Source organism: Saccoglossus kowalevskii, chromosome 11 (genome assembly GCF_978046115.1).
Source record: "Saccoglossus kowalevskii chromosome 11, keSacKowa6.1, whole genome shotgun sequence".
Lineage (NCBI taxonomy): Eukaryota > Metazoa > Hemichordata > Enteropneusta > Harrimaniidae > Saccoglossus > Saccoglossus kowalevskii.
Genome location: NC_140651.1, coordinates 10,830,922 through 10,846,078, shown reverse-complemented (window position 1 = coordinate 10,846,078; position 15,157 = coordinate 10,830,922). Strand labels below are relative to the sequence as shown.

Here is a 15,157-nt window from a genome sequence, read left to right as displayed (position 1 = left end):
ACAACATGTGTAAAATACACAAAATGCAAATTTTTGTAAACATTTGTCACTTAAGAAATTACAGCATTAAGTCTTTTGGTTGTCATTTCTATAATGAAAATGTATTGAAATGTATGGAGTTATTGCTTTCTTCATGAAGTCGCAACACCTCACCTAAATTTAATTTTTTGTAGTGCTTTATTTTATCTTATTGATAATAAATAAGTTTGTAAAAACAGCAATTATAGGAATCTCCTACTTCAAAATATTCCAAATATTCATTTCAGTGTGCCGAAACTGGCTTTACTTATCAAATTCTTTCTCTATTTTGTATATTTTTCTTCACTGTACTTAAAATGTAGCACTGGATTATTTCTTCACAGTGGGCAAGGCATCAATACATCAGCTATGTTTCAATAACGTAATTTACATATTTTGCCTATTTAAGACCCATATTTATGCATAGCTCCATGAGAACTTTTAAATTCTAATAAAGGAAAACATAAAAAACAAACGCTGATCAATTCTATATTGAGGGAAGCCTTTGATTTATTAATTGTTTTTGAACTATGTTCTAAATCAGTTGTGTTCAGTGAATGGCATTACTAAGGCATGATTGTTTCAAATTTATGAATTCAAAATGGCAGTTACGATGCTTCTGCTGTGACGTTGTGGATTTGATAAGTAGTTCATGAGTGCTTTGCAGAATAGATGGTGGTACTGGACAAACCAATCTAATTGTCTTGTCTCATTGATTTGAGCAAGAATGATGTCATATAAAAACAGTTTTTTTTTTTTTTTTAAATATTTATAAATATGTCTAAGATACATATAATCGTGCCGTTAAAAATCAGCAGCTTAACAATCCTTTATAGACTTTACTCACACATAGCCACTGAGGTCGAGAGAACCACAAGACTTTTTTTGCCCACCACAAATTGTTCTATACCTCCATAGCATCAATTTTTCCAAATATAATGATTATATATTAAAGTCACAGTGGATGTGATGTGATTTGAACAATTTTGGTGGGCAAAAAATAAGGTTTGTGGCTCTCAGTCTGTCAACAAGATCTAATCAACCATTTCTGAATAAAATCTATTTTTGGCATCTCCAATATGAACATGTGTAACTTTTAAACGATTTCAATTTATTTTGCACATTGCATCATGGTAAACGGAAGACAAAAAAACACTTTGAAAATGTAATTCATATTGACATAACTGTATGGCTGATTATTATCTTTTCTGCATTTTCATAAAGTGTATTTAGTATTGTGGAACTTGTCGTCACTGAATCAAACAGACGATAATATTATAAAAAGTTGTGCATTGTTTAGGCGGTTTTATTGGTCCCAGAAAAAAAAGTATCAGGTCAATGTATTTTCTCAAAATGCCACGTTTTTTTCCCAAATTGCCATGAAATTGTGCTTTAATTTTAATTTTACCAAAAGATTTTTTTGTTTCCCAAAACAATTCTATGAGCTACACATTTTAAACTGACATGTTTAATTACCCCAAATTGTTTTTTTTTGCCTACAGTCTGTTATTAAAATGGGTGGATTCCGAAGCCTAGGAGAAGGAGAACTTGTTGTTTTTAAATATAAGAAATCTCAAAAAGGATGGGAAGCTCTAGCAGTAAGTGGACCAGATGGTGCTGATTGCCAAGGCAGCAAAAGAAGACCTAGACCAAAATATCGTCGCAGAGTTAATCGGTAAGCTTATTCAATATTTTTTTTTTGTTCTAGGTAGAATAATACTCAGTTTGACTCGTTATAAGATTTATATTACGATCACTGGCAGGCATTCAAACAAATAAATAGGGGCATAAAATTCATCACAATGTTTTTTTCAAAAAGCGTCACATAATTATTTACTTAAACACAAGTCAAACATTTTTAATAATGGACACAAATTCCTATTGTGATCTTGTGATCAAAATATTTGAAACATTATGAACAAAATTATGTACTTTATTTTGTGAAAAGGAACCAAAAGTTACCAAGATTTTGGTAATCAAACTCAAAGGGTATTTTTACAACTTAATTAAAAACAACTTATTTTGAGTGTACAATGAGGGAAACGATAACTTTTTCTGTTGTGGCCTAACAGAAGTATATAGAATGCTTAATATGTCAGGTGATCTAAATGGAGCTTCTATGATATAGTGTTGCAGCTGAGCCTTGACATTCCTCCAAGAAATGTGAAGAGTGATTAAAATTGAGGTAGTACTGTCCTACTGATATCCTATTTCATTGAAGGCCAATTGTTTTAAGGTCGAGGTAAATTTGAAACAGACATTTAGCACTTTAACCCCCAGAATGCCCAAAAATTAGATAATTTTTACCATATGTTTTTCAAACTTCTTAATCTAGAAATAGAAAATTATGGCTATTCAGTGCAAAATCAACAAAAACATTTTGGTGGGCCAAAGACAACCTTGATACCTTTCCCAAACCTTTCCTAAAGTATTTCACATTTTAAAAAAATGTAATAAAAAAATCATAACAAATAAAAAATTATTTTTGTTTAATTTAAAATATTAAAAATGTTGCACCACCATTTGGGGAGGAAAATTATTGTTACATTCTTTTTTTTATTTTTTTTATTTTTTTTATTTTTTTAATATTTTTTTAAAAATGTTTTTGTGCTATCCATATGCAATCATTCTAACTGGCATTTGGCTGAGATAACCTTGGACAAACTTCATCAGATCTACATAATTGATGAACTCAAGTTATTTTTGTACTTATTACTGAAGTGGACTTGATTTATTTTAATGAATGCCATTATCAATGAGATACCAAACCATTAATATTAAGTAAAGATCAAAGAGTGGAATATGTCCATTCAGTAAAAACAATGTGTATATCTACTTTTATATCGCATTTGTTATATTTCTATATATTTAAAGCGCGGTGGTCTTCATGCAGCGCGTGTTCGAATTTCATGTAAATAAACAATGTATTTTACACTCGTTGTATACGTCGCTATGAGTTCCATATCGAACAGGACCTGGCACTTGTCTTCATTGATTTTATAAATGTCCTAAATAGAATATGATTTTGATTAATGTTTACTTACCTAATAACAGTATACAGAGATAAAAGGGGGGAGTAGTGTTATATAAACAAGACAACTTTACTGGATTTCTTAATGTACACTTTGCATGTTTCCTTCAAATAGCTCTACCCTTCTTTCAGAGTATTTTACAGAAATAAAGCTAGTTCTTCTGTATTTTGTCCTTATATACAGGCATTTGTTTACATTTTTACCAACCAGTATGCAATTGTCTGATAACAAACGTCACTCACTGATCAAAACTTGTTTGGTATCTGTTGTGACAATGTTGCATATATTAAGTTGTTTTTATTAACACATAGCCCTCAAGGATAACCCAAATGAAATGAGAGGGGGTGGCATCAGGTGATGTTTTAACAGGAACACATACATTAATAGCAAACTTCCATGGACAGGGATTGTCATGAGTCAAAACTGTATGGGTTAGGAAATACATAGCTCAGGAAATCATACTTAAAAAATTGCATGCCTTTTTGAGAATTGTCTTTTTTAGCTGTTTTATCATAAGATCACCTTTCACCTAATGCTGGGGTCAAAACTCAAGGATTTGACATTCATTTGTCTTCCATTGAGGAGTGTACTTTTTGGAAAAAAAAAACAGCACTGAGTCTGTGTGTGTGTACAAACATGTTGCATCTTGATAGTGTACATACTTATAATGCATTCACACCCTACTACCGTCATCACCAATTGGAACAGTTTTTTTTTTTTTTTTTTTTTTGTGTTAATAACAATTTGGAACAGTTTGGTAGATAAGTAACGATAATCTGTATAGTTATTCAACCTTTGAAACACTGTAAACTACTATAAAGTTTTAATAAATGTACTGTACATAAACCCAACTACATTTTACAAATTTCACAAAGCAGTGAAAATCATGAAATTTTGTAGCAATTGAACATTTTATTTGAGTATTAAAAACATCTAGTAACAGTTTTGTCCCTGTGAATGAATATATAATAATCAAACCACAAAGATTCCTAGCAGCAAAAAATGGTTTAGATAGACTTCCAGTTTACAACGGGTTAAACTGGTTTAGATAGACTTCCAGTTTACAACGGGTTAAACTGGTTTAGATAGATTTCCAGTTCACACAGGGTTAAACTGGTTTAGATAGATTTCCAGTTCACACAGGGTTAAACTGGTTTAGATAGATTTCCAGTTTACAACGGGTTAAACTGGTTTAGATAGATTTCCAGTTTACACACGGTTAAACTGGTTTAGATAGACTTACAGTTTACACACGGTTAAACTGGTTTAGATAGATTTCCAGTTCACACAGGGTTAAACTGGTTTAGATAGATTTCCAGTTTACAACGGGTTAAACTGGTTTAGATAGATTTCCAGTTTACACACGGTTAAACTGGTTTAGATAGACTTACAGTTTACACACGGTTAAACTGGTTTAGATAGATTTCCAGTTTACACAGGGTTAAACTGGTTTAGATAGATTTCCAGTTTACACAGGGTTAAACTGGTTTAGATAGACTTACAGTTTACACATGGTTAAACTGGTTTAGATAAATTTCCAGTTTACACTGGGTTAAACTGGTTTAGATAGAATACCAGTTTACACATGGTTAAACTGGTTTAGATAAATTTCCAGTTCATACACGGTTAAACTAGTTTAGATAGATTTCCAGTTTAGACAGGGTTAAGCTAGTTTAGACAGATTTCCAGTTTACACAGGGTTGGTCAAATTAGTTTAGACAGGTTATCAGTTTACACACTGTTAAACCAGTTTAGACGGGTGTCCAGTTTATACAGGGTTAAATTTATTTTAGACAGGTTTCCAGTTTACACAGGGTTGAATTGGTTTAGACAGGTTTCTTGTTTACACCCTGTTAAACCACTGTTTTCAAAGAGTTAACAAACTTTGGATGCGAAAATAAATTTACACAGGGTTAAACATGAACACTAATAATTAAAAAAAATAATTGTTTACTAAAATTGGTTTTGTTCATTTTCAGGTGCTATAATTGTGGTGAGATGGGCCACCATGCAAAAAACTGTTCCTTACCTCCACAAAAAAAGAAATGTCACCAGTGTGGCTCAGAAGAGCATCTAGTGGCTGACTGTCCTCAGAAAGACGATAAAAAGAAAAAACCTAAGACCAGAACTAACAACAACAGTGATGTACTGGACAATCAGGGACTTGTTGAGATACAAGATGAAGGCACAGAAACCATTCCTATAACGAATGGACAGAGTGAAACATCATCAACATAACCAATTATCCATCCAGTAATCATCCACGCCGAAAATACAAACCCATGATCATCAGACGTACATTCAGACACTCTGCCATCATTCTATCAGCCTGTTAGTAATTTATTCGCCCAATGTACTGTACGTTATAGAAATCTATGTCATATAACCCCATCAATTACACTTTCAGTTAGTGTGTGATTAACATTCAATTTTCACTACGTGTGCTTTCGTAAGTATTATTGGAACATTTTTAGAGAGTTCTTCTATGAAGAAGTAATCAATTACTGTGCAGGACTTGAGCGGCCTTTTTTCGGTTAGCAAGTATGGAAGACACGTTTTGGAAGTTACATGGTTCTTGCACGTTTTACCTGGACAAAATCATTATTCCTTCCTGTATTCTGGGCAAGGTTATTCTGAAGGTCTTCTTGTCCTGTGTGTAATGAATTATTTATGAGACAGGCGATTATACCGGAAGATGGCCATGTAAATTAGATGATTTTAAATGAATGAAAGACTAATTTATTTTTTCTGTCATCCTGTTAATGAAATATAGTGTCACTTCATCAGCTGTGTTTGTTTAAAATTCTCTGTGGAGAGAGAGTCTCAGGGCGAAATACTGCGTAATGGGTGCAATGTCCCTTGCATACATTTTTTTTTCACTCAGAGGAATGTTATTTAGTTATTTAAAAATGTTTACTTTTATTTAGTTTTCAGTGAATCTATTAAAAAAATGTCAGAAGCAGAATAATCTAACCTGTATGCTAGATACTACAAAAGGATGGACACAGGTAACTCATTTTGACACAGAAATTTGTTCAAATTATTCAGACTATTTGTAAAGTCAAAATTAAAGTAGCTACCAGAATAGGGGCTTAACACTAAACATTGTTGCCATGGTAACAAGTTAGGGTACCCCTACCATCTCCCACTTTTTATTTAGTTTTTTGTCATTTGTTTGGAACTTTGACTCATCGAAATATTATGAATTTTATCGTGTTTTTACCTGGTAAAATAACAGTATTTTTACTAGTTAGCCGCGTCCATCCTGAATTCAAATAGTAAATATCAATTGAACAAACTGATATGAGATTCAATATATTCCTGGTATGAAGATGCCATGTTGTGAAGGTGCGAGATAAAAATTTGGCCCTACTTAATTGCATGCAAGTGCAATTAAAAAGTACATATTTCAAATATACAGTACTTTTAAAATATACATATTAATGATTTATACTATAATTTTTAATGGGGTATATTATGATCATGTCAGCTGTTTTGGAAGTCAATAAAATAACTTACACTGCCATTCTATAAACTGCCTAGCCCAAACTGGTTCAAGCATGGCATATAGATATATATCTGCAAACAGAAAAAAACATGTAACAAAAAAAGGCTTTATATATACATATTTGAGGCCTATGCATCTTTAGGCAATTTTTAACACATAGGTAACCATGTTTGAGCTCCAATTCCTTTCCAGACAGTCATGTTTACTAAGCTACCAAGCTTTTTTTACCAAGTCAGCAGACCTGACAGTGAAGAAAACAAAAATTTAATCTATAAACCACCATTATCACATCTGGTTTTACGTAGTCCATCATTCAAAAAATATTTTTCAAAATCACCTTTCTGCTGTTATTTTGCTTTCAAGATTTTACCAACGCAAGTTATGGCAATTTTTTATATGGTGCTTTTGCTGACTAGTTATTTTATATCCATATATGGTGCTATTATTTTTTGACATCCATATATGGTGCTTTTGCTGACTAGTTATTTTATATCCATATATGGTGCTATTATTTTTTGACATCCATATATGGTGCTTTTGCTGACTAGTTATTTTATATCCATATATGGTGCTATTATTTTTTGACATCCATATATGGCGCTTTTGCTGACTAGTTATTTTATATCCATATATGGTGCTATTATTTTTTGACATCCATATATGGTGCTTTTGCTGACTAGTTATTTTATATCCATATATGGTGCTATTATTTTTTGACATCCATATACATTGTATAGTAGTACTCTTGCTGACTGTGGTAATTTTTGAGCGTTCCAAATATGGTTCTGGTTATTTTTGCAAGTTACCGTATAAGGCACTATTGCTGACTGGTAATTTTCGAGTGTCTCATATATGGTATCAGCAGACTGATAATTTTTGAGAATTCCATATATGGTACTATTGCAGACTTAGTTATTTTAATTTGCAAGTTTCAATATCAGGTAATATTGCTGACTGGTAATTTTTGCGATTTCCATATAAGGTACTATTGCTGACTGGTAATTTTAGTGATTTCCATATAAGGTAATATTGCTGACTGGTAATTTTTGCGATTTCCATATAAGATACTATTACTGACTGGTAATTTTTGCGATTTCCATATAAGGTAATATTGCTGACTGGTAATTTTTGCGATTTCCATATAAGGTACTATTGCTGACTGGTAATTTTTGCGATTTCCATATAAGGTACTATTGCTGACTGGTAATTTTTGCGATTTCCATATAAGGTAATATTGCTGACTGGTAATTTTTGCGATTTCCATATAAGGTAATATTGCTGACTGGTAATTTTTGCGATTTCTATATAAGGTAATATTACTGATTGGAAATTTTAGTGATTTCCATATAAGGTAATATTACTGACTGGTAATTTTTGCGATTTCTATATAAGGTAATATTACTGACTGGAAATTTTAGTGATTTCCATATAAGGTAATATTACTGACTGGTAATTTTTGCGATTTCCATATAAGGTACTATTGCTGACTGGTAATTTTATGTGATCAAGACATGATTCTTCCGTGGATTGCTCATTTTTGCCACATGTGATCGTTTGAGATCATTTTGAGGGATCACTTTCCATGAATAGGTTTTTACCATTTTGGAAACTGCGAGAGGTTACATGTCTGTGCCTTTGGAGAAATATGTCACTACATAAAATGTATTATAACCTCAGTACTCACATTGTATGTCTACAAATAGTTATAATTACAGAATGTGACATACAGATGATGCTGGTATATGTAGGGTATGGATTCTTGGCTACAGCAGCCCAGAATACCTTACGATTTGAATTGCTTTGATGTGGTAATGAATTCATCCCATCAGATTTGTCTCTATTGATGTCTATTATAATCGTCAAGTCTGCATTCTGATGTTTTCATGCTTGTTTATGTAATTGTTTGTGGGAATAATTAATTACATTATATAACGCTATGTGGTGTTATGTAATGCTTACATGTCTTTTCAAAATCACTGGAGTTAAAAAATCTTATTTTATCATTATCATTATCACATTTACTAAGACACAAACGTGAAGAATAATAATAATGTGTTATTTTAATTCTGATATATTGTTAACCTTCTTATTGCTTTGTCAACCTTTTAATATCCATTACATCAAGATCCATAAACTTTACCATTAAAATAAAAGAAACAAAGATAACAAATAAAACTGCAATATATTATGTCTAGTCGGTTCTAAGTGTCAACCATACCAGAAATTCAAAAAAAAACGATTTTCATCAAAATTTGGCAAAAAAAAAGTCTGGCAATGAAAAGGATTATCTTTCTACGGGCAGACTTTTCCACAAAATAACAAATATTTACAATTTTTGTGTAAGTATCATCAAATTTAATCGTAATTTTTAACTATGACAACTGAATATGTAGATTTTCACAAAATATTTTGAAATTTATCAATATCCTTGATAGAAATGTTGACAATAGCAGTGAGAGGGTTAAGCAGTCTATATGTATATTTACATGCAAATACACTTATAACAGATCTTCTTCTAGTTGAACACAAAATGCACATGAACATAGATTGACCCAAAGAACCATAAGTTACATTTTTTTTTTTGATTTATGAAATACTGAACCAACATGACATTTATGATCTCAAATGAGTAAATGCATGATAATATATCAGACCATATATTTATGCTAATAGCATGTATATAACTAGAAATGAGTTATTCAAACACAACTGCTTTTTAGGTGTTGTTTATAAGTATACATCCGACCAAATAATCTCCTGTATGTATTCATTTAGTGACACAAAGGTCACTTTGGCTCAATAATACCGGTACATTGATTAAAAAATACTAAAAACTTGACACTACTAAGTCACTACTGTGTAATTTGACAATGCTAGAACTAGAATCCAAAATTTGAATTTTTGAGTTTTAGATTTCAGCATGCATCCAAATATCCATGCTTCTCCTGGAACTTTGTTATAGTTGAATCACTATTGATTTCCATTTCATGACATGGCACTTTTATTGACAAATACTAATAAATAGTTATTTGGTAGTTTCAATGTTTTCAACTAGAAAAAGGTCTTATTAATGAAAAAAAGTGTGAGCAGCTTGTACATATCAGGGTTTGAAAACCTTTCTTGGGGACTGAACACACCTTGAGTTATGAAGCTGAGTTTCCAGTTACACAGTTTATGATTTCAATGTTTCCTCTCAAAATTTTTAATGTATTCAACACGCATCATAAGAATTCTTCCAGTAGAAGCTCATAGTGACACCTTAACGCTAACATTAAACACCAATGTCAACCTTTGTTACTTTCAGAAAATAAATCCACACATGCTAAATGTACACTGTATGAAAAATGTGGTGGGATTCATTAATGTATTCAAAAATCAGGATATGAACAGGGTGGGACACTGGATGCTTCTAAATGCAAAATATCCTATTATACATCTATCTACCACCGAAAACAATAGAATTAACTATTTTGTAAATACCTGTATCTGCTTTTGTTTCTTAATAAATTATCACTACAAACAGGATTAAGATGTATAATAATAAGATCGCCACAGTAATACTACGAAGTATGAACTCAGGCAGTAAAAAGTCACCTTACTGCCTTTGTTTATACTTTGCTGTATCCTTGTGATAATCTTGTATTGTTTGTTTACAACAACGCTCAAAGCGACTGTAATGCTTTAAAAACAGACCAGCCAATTGTATTTTATTTTGTTCAAAATGAACACACACATTAGAGAAAACTGAAAATTAAAAAAATGATTTTAGTATATTTGATGGGAATTATTGAAATAGTTTATTATCAGTATGAAAACTGTTTTTTAAAGCGTATTACATTTTTGTCAATATCAGCATTCTTTGTATTATGGTTTCAAAATATGGCTAACTTTAAGTAAGCACAATTATTTGGCTTTTTCATCTGTGGCTTGTATCTTAAGAGTAAGAGTGACCATGAAATGATGTATCCTCAAACAAATAAACAAATCTTGAAATCATTTGTCAGTAATTTTACTTAATAATTTGCACTTCAGCAGTTTCAGCTGGTCTATTAATTTCTATTCGGCTACCTATAGGTGGCACCATTTGGCAGACTTTGTTTCTGGTCAAGTCCAAATACTAGTAATTAAAATTTGCATTTTGAGAAACACAGAATAAAACAGACCAATCTAGTCTGATTTATAAATAATTACCTTGCTGGCCTCTGACTCTGTAAAGCCAAGACTGCCCTGTAATGTGATTCATTTTCTGTATTTAAGTTACAACTGTATTGTGTTCTATATGTATAATATATATGATATATTGAAAGTCAAAAAAGTTTCATTGTAAATCTTTTTTTTTATGGTAATAATCCACACATGATGCTTCTCACGAGTTTGAATCTACACTGCACTACTGGCCTTTAACAGGATTTGACATTTAATGGTGGGTTGACACTCAACATGAGTTGGCCTTTAACTGGATTTGACATTTAATGGTGGGTTGACACTCAACATTAGTTGGCCTTTAACAGGATTTGACATCTACTGGTGGGTTGACACTCAACATAAGTTGGCCTTTAACAGCATTTGACATCTACTGGTGGGTTGACACTCAACATAAGTTGGCCTTTAACAGGATTGAACATATAATGGTGGGTTGACACTCAACATAAGTTGGCCTTTAACAAGATTTGACATCTACTGGTGGGTTGACACTCAACATAAGTTGGTCTTTAACTGGATTTGACATCTAATGGTGGCTTGACACTCAACATAAGTTGGTCTTTAACTGGATTTAACATCTACTGGTGGGTTGACACTCAACATAAGTTGGCCTTTAACTTGATTTGACATTTAATGGTGGGTTGACACTCAACATTAGTTGGCCTTTAACAGGATTTGACATCTACTGGTGGGTTGACACTCAACATAAGTTGGCCTTTAACAGGATTGAACATATAATGGTGGGTTGACACTCAACATAAGTTGGCCTTTAACAAGATTTGACATCTACTGGTGGGTTGACACTCAACATAAGTTGGTCTTTAACTAGATTTGACATCTACTGGTCGCTTGACACTCAACATAAGTTGGCCTTTAACAGGATTTGACATTTAATGGTGGGTTGACACTCAACATGAGTTGGCCTTTAACTGGATTTGACATTTAATGGTGGGTTGACACTCAACATTAGTTGGCCTTTAACAGGATTTGACATCTACTGGTGGGTTGACACTCAACATAAGTTGGCCTTTAACAGCATTTGACATCTACTGGTGGGTTGACACTCAACATAAGTTGGCCTTTAACAGGATTGAACATATAATGGTGGGTTGACACTCAACATAAGTTGGCCTTTAACAAGATTTGACATCTACTGGTGGGTTGACACTCAACATAAGTTGGTCTTTAACTGGATTTGACATCTAATGGTGGCTTGACACTCAACATAAGTTGGTCTTTAACTGGATTTAACATCTACTGGTGGGTTGACACTCAACATAAGTTGGCCTTTAACTTGATTTGACATTTAATGGTGGGTTGACACTCAACATTAGTTGGCCTTTAACAGGATTTGACATCTACTGGTGGGTTGACACTCAACATAAGTTGGCCTTTAACAGGATTGAACATATAATGGTGGGTTGACACTCAACATAAGTTGGCCTTTAACAAGATTTGACATCTACTGGTGGGTTGACACTCAACATAAGTTGGTCTTAAACTAGATTTGACATCTACTGGTCGCTTGACACTCAACATAAGTTGGTCTTTAACTGGATTTGACATCTAATGGTGGTTGACACTCAACATAAGTTGGTCTTTAACTGGATTTCACATCTTCTGGTGGGTTGACACTCATTATAAGTTGGCCTTTAACTTGATTTGACATTTATTGGTGGGTTGACACTCAACATTAGTTGGCCTTTAACAGGATTTGACATCTTATGGGTGGTTGCAGCTGAACATAAGTTGGCCTTTAACAGGATTTGACATCTGCTAGTGGCTTACACTCAACATAAGTTGGTCTTTAACTGGATTTGACATTTAATGTTGGGTTGACACTCAACATTAGTTAGGCTTTAACAGGATTTGACATCTAATGGTGGGTTGACACTCAACATAAGTTAGGCTTTAACAGGATTTGACATCTGCTAGTGGCTTACACTCAACATAAGTTGGTCTTTAACCGGATTTGACATTTAATGTTGGGTTGACACTCAACATTAGTTGGCCTTTAACAGGATTTGACATCTACTGGTGGGTTGACACTCAACATAAGTTGGCCTTTAACAGGATTGAACATATAATGGTGGGTTGACACTCAACATAAGTAGGCCTTTAACAAGATTTGACATCTACTGGTGGGTTGACACTCAACATAAGTTGGTCTTTAACTAGATTTGACATCTACTGGTCGCTTGACACTCAACATAAGTTGGTCTTTAACTGGATTTGACATCTAATGGTGGTTGACACTCAACATAAGTTGGTCTTTAACTGGATTTCACATCTTCTGGTGGGTTGACACTCATTATAAGTTGGCCTTTAACTTGATTTGACATTTATTGGTGGGTTGACACTCAACATTAGTTGGCCTTTAACAGGATTTGACATCTTATGGGTGGTTGCAGCTGAACATAAGTTGGCCTTTAACAGCATTTGACATCTACTGGTGGGTTGACACTCAACATAAGTTGGCCTTTAACAGGATTTGACATCTGCTAGTGGCTTACACTCAACATAAGTTGGTCTTTAACTGGATTTGACATTTAATGGTGGGTTGACACTCAACATTAGTTAGGCTTTAACAGGATTTGACATCTAATGGTGGGTTGACACTCAACATAAGTTAGGCTTTAACAGGATTTGACATCTGCTAGTGGCTTACACTCAACATAAGTTGGTCTTTAACCGGATTTGACATTTAATGTTGGGTTGACACTCAACATTAGTTGGCCTTTAACAGGATTTGACATCTAATGGGTGGTTGCAGCTCAACATAAGTTAGTCTTTAACTGGATTTGACATTTAATGGTGGGTTGACACTCAACATGAGTTGGCCTTTAACTGGATTTGACATTTAATGGTGGGTTGACACTCAACATTAGTTGGCCTTTAACAGGATTTGACATCTACTGGTGGGTTGACACTCAACATAAGTTGGCCTTTAACAGCATTTGACATCTACTGGTGGGTTGACACTCAACATAAGTTGGCCTTTAACAGGATTGAACATATAATGGTGGGTTGACACTCAACATAAGTTGGCCTTTAACAAGATTTGACATCTACTGGTGGGTTGACACTCAACATAAGTTGGTCTTTAACTGGATTTGACATCTAATGGTGGCTTGACACTCAACATAAGTTGGTCTTTAACTGGATTTAACATCTACTGGTGGGTTGACACTCAACATAAGTTGGCCTTTAACTTGATTTGACATTTAATGGTGGGTTGACACTTAACATTAGTTGGCCTTTAACAGGATTTGACATCTACTGGTGGGTTGACACTCAACATAAGTTGGCCTTTAACAGGATTGAACATATAATGGTGGGTTGACACTCAACATAAGTTGGCCTTTAACAAGATTTGACATCTACTGGTGGGTTGACACTCAACATAAGTTGGTCTTAAACTAGATTTGACATCTACTGGTCGCTTGACACTCAACATAAGTTGGTCTTTAACTGGATTTGACATCTAATGGTGGTTGACACTCAACATAAGTTGGTCTTTAACTGGATTTCACATCTTCTGGTGGGTTGACACTCATTATAAGTTGGCCTTTAACTTGATTTGACATTTATTGGTGGGTTGACACTCAACATTAGTTGGCCTTTAACAGGATTTGACATCTTATGGGTGGTTGCAGCTGAACATAAGTTGGCCTTTAACAGGATTTGACATCTGCTAGTGGCTTACACTCAACATAAGTTGGTCTTTAACTGGATTTGACATTTAATGTTGGGTTGACACTCAACATTAGTTAGGCTTTAACAGGATTTGACATCTAATGGTGGGTTGACACTCAACATAAGTTAGGCTTTAACAGGATTTGACATCTGCTAGTGGCTTACACTCAACATAAGTTGGTCTTTAACCGGATTTGACATTTAATGTTGGGTTGACACTCAACATTAGTTGGCCTTTAACAGGATTTGACATCTACTGGTGGGTTGACACTCAACATAAGTTGGCCTTTAACAGGATTGAACATATAATGGTGGGTTGACACTCAACATAAGTTGGCCTTTAACAAGATTTGACATCTACTGGTGGGTTGACACTCAACATAAGTTGGTCTTTAACTAGATTTGACATCTACTGGTCGCTTGACACTCAACATAAGTTGGTCTTTAACTGGATTTGACATCTAATGGTGGTTGACACTCAACATAAGTTGGTCTTTAACTGGATTTCACATCTTCTGGTGGGTTGACACTCATTATAAGTTGGCCTTTAACTTGATTTGACATTTATTGGTGGGTTGACACTCAACATTAGTTGGCCTTTAACAGGATTTGACATCTTATGGGTGGTTGCAGCTGAACATAAGTTGGCCTTTAACAGCATTTGACATCTACTGGTGGGTTGACACTCAACATAAGTTGG

At 33.7% G+C, this 15,157-nt stretch overlaps 1 protein-coding gene across 5 annotated transcripts in view; it reads left to right on the top strand.

The window, feature by feature from the left end:
- The window catches only part of LOC102801577 (protein lin-28 homolog A-like), a 45,286-nt gene extending 34,732 nt beyond the window's left edge, over window positions 1-10,554 (top strand). For all 5 annotated transcript variants that reach the window (XM_006811428.3, XM_085505748.1, XM_085505746.1 and 2 more), the window contains exons 3-4: window positions 1,521-1,693; window positions 5,030-10,554. In XM_006811428.3, the coding sequence (XP_006811491.2) occupies window positions 1,521-1,693; window positions 5,030-5,288 (432 nt within the window). In that variant the 3' untranslated portion in view covers window positions 5,289-10,554. The remainder of the gene's footprint in view (window positions 1-1,520; window positions 1,694-5,029) is intronic.
- The last annotated feature ends 4,603 nt before the right edge of the window (window positions 10,555-15,157 follow it).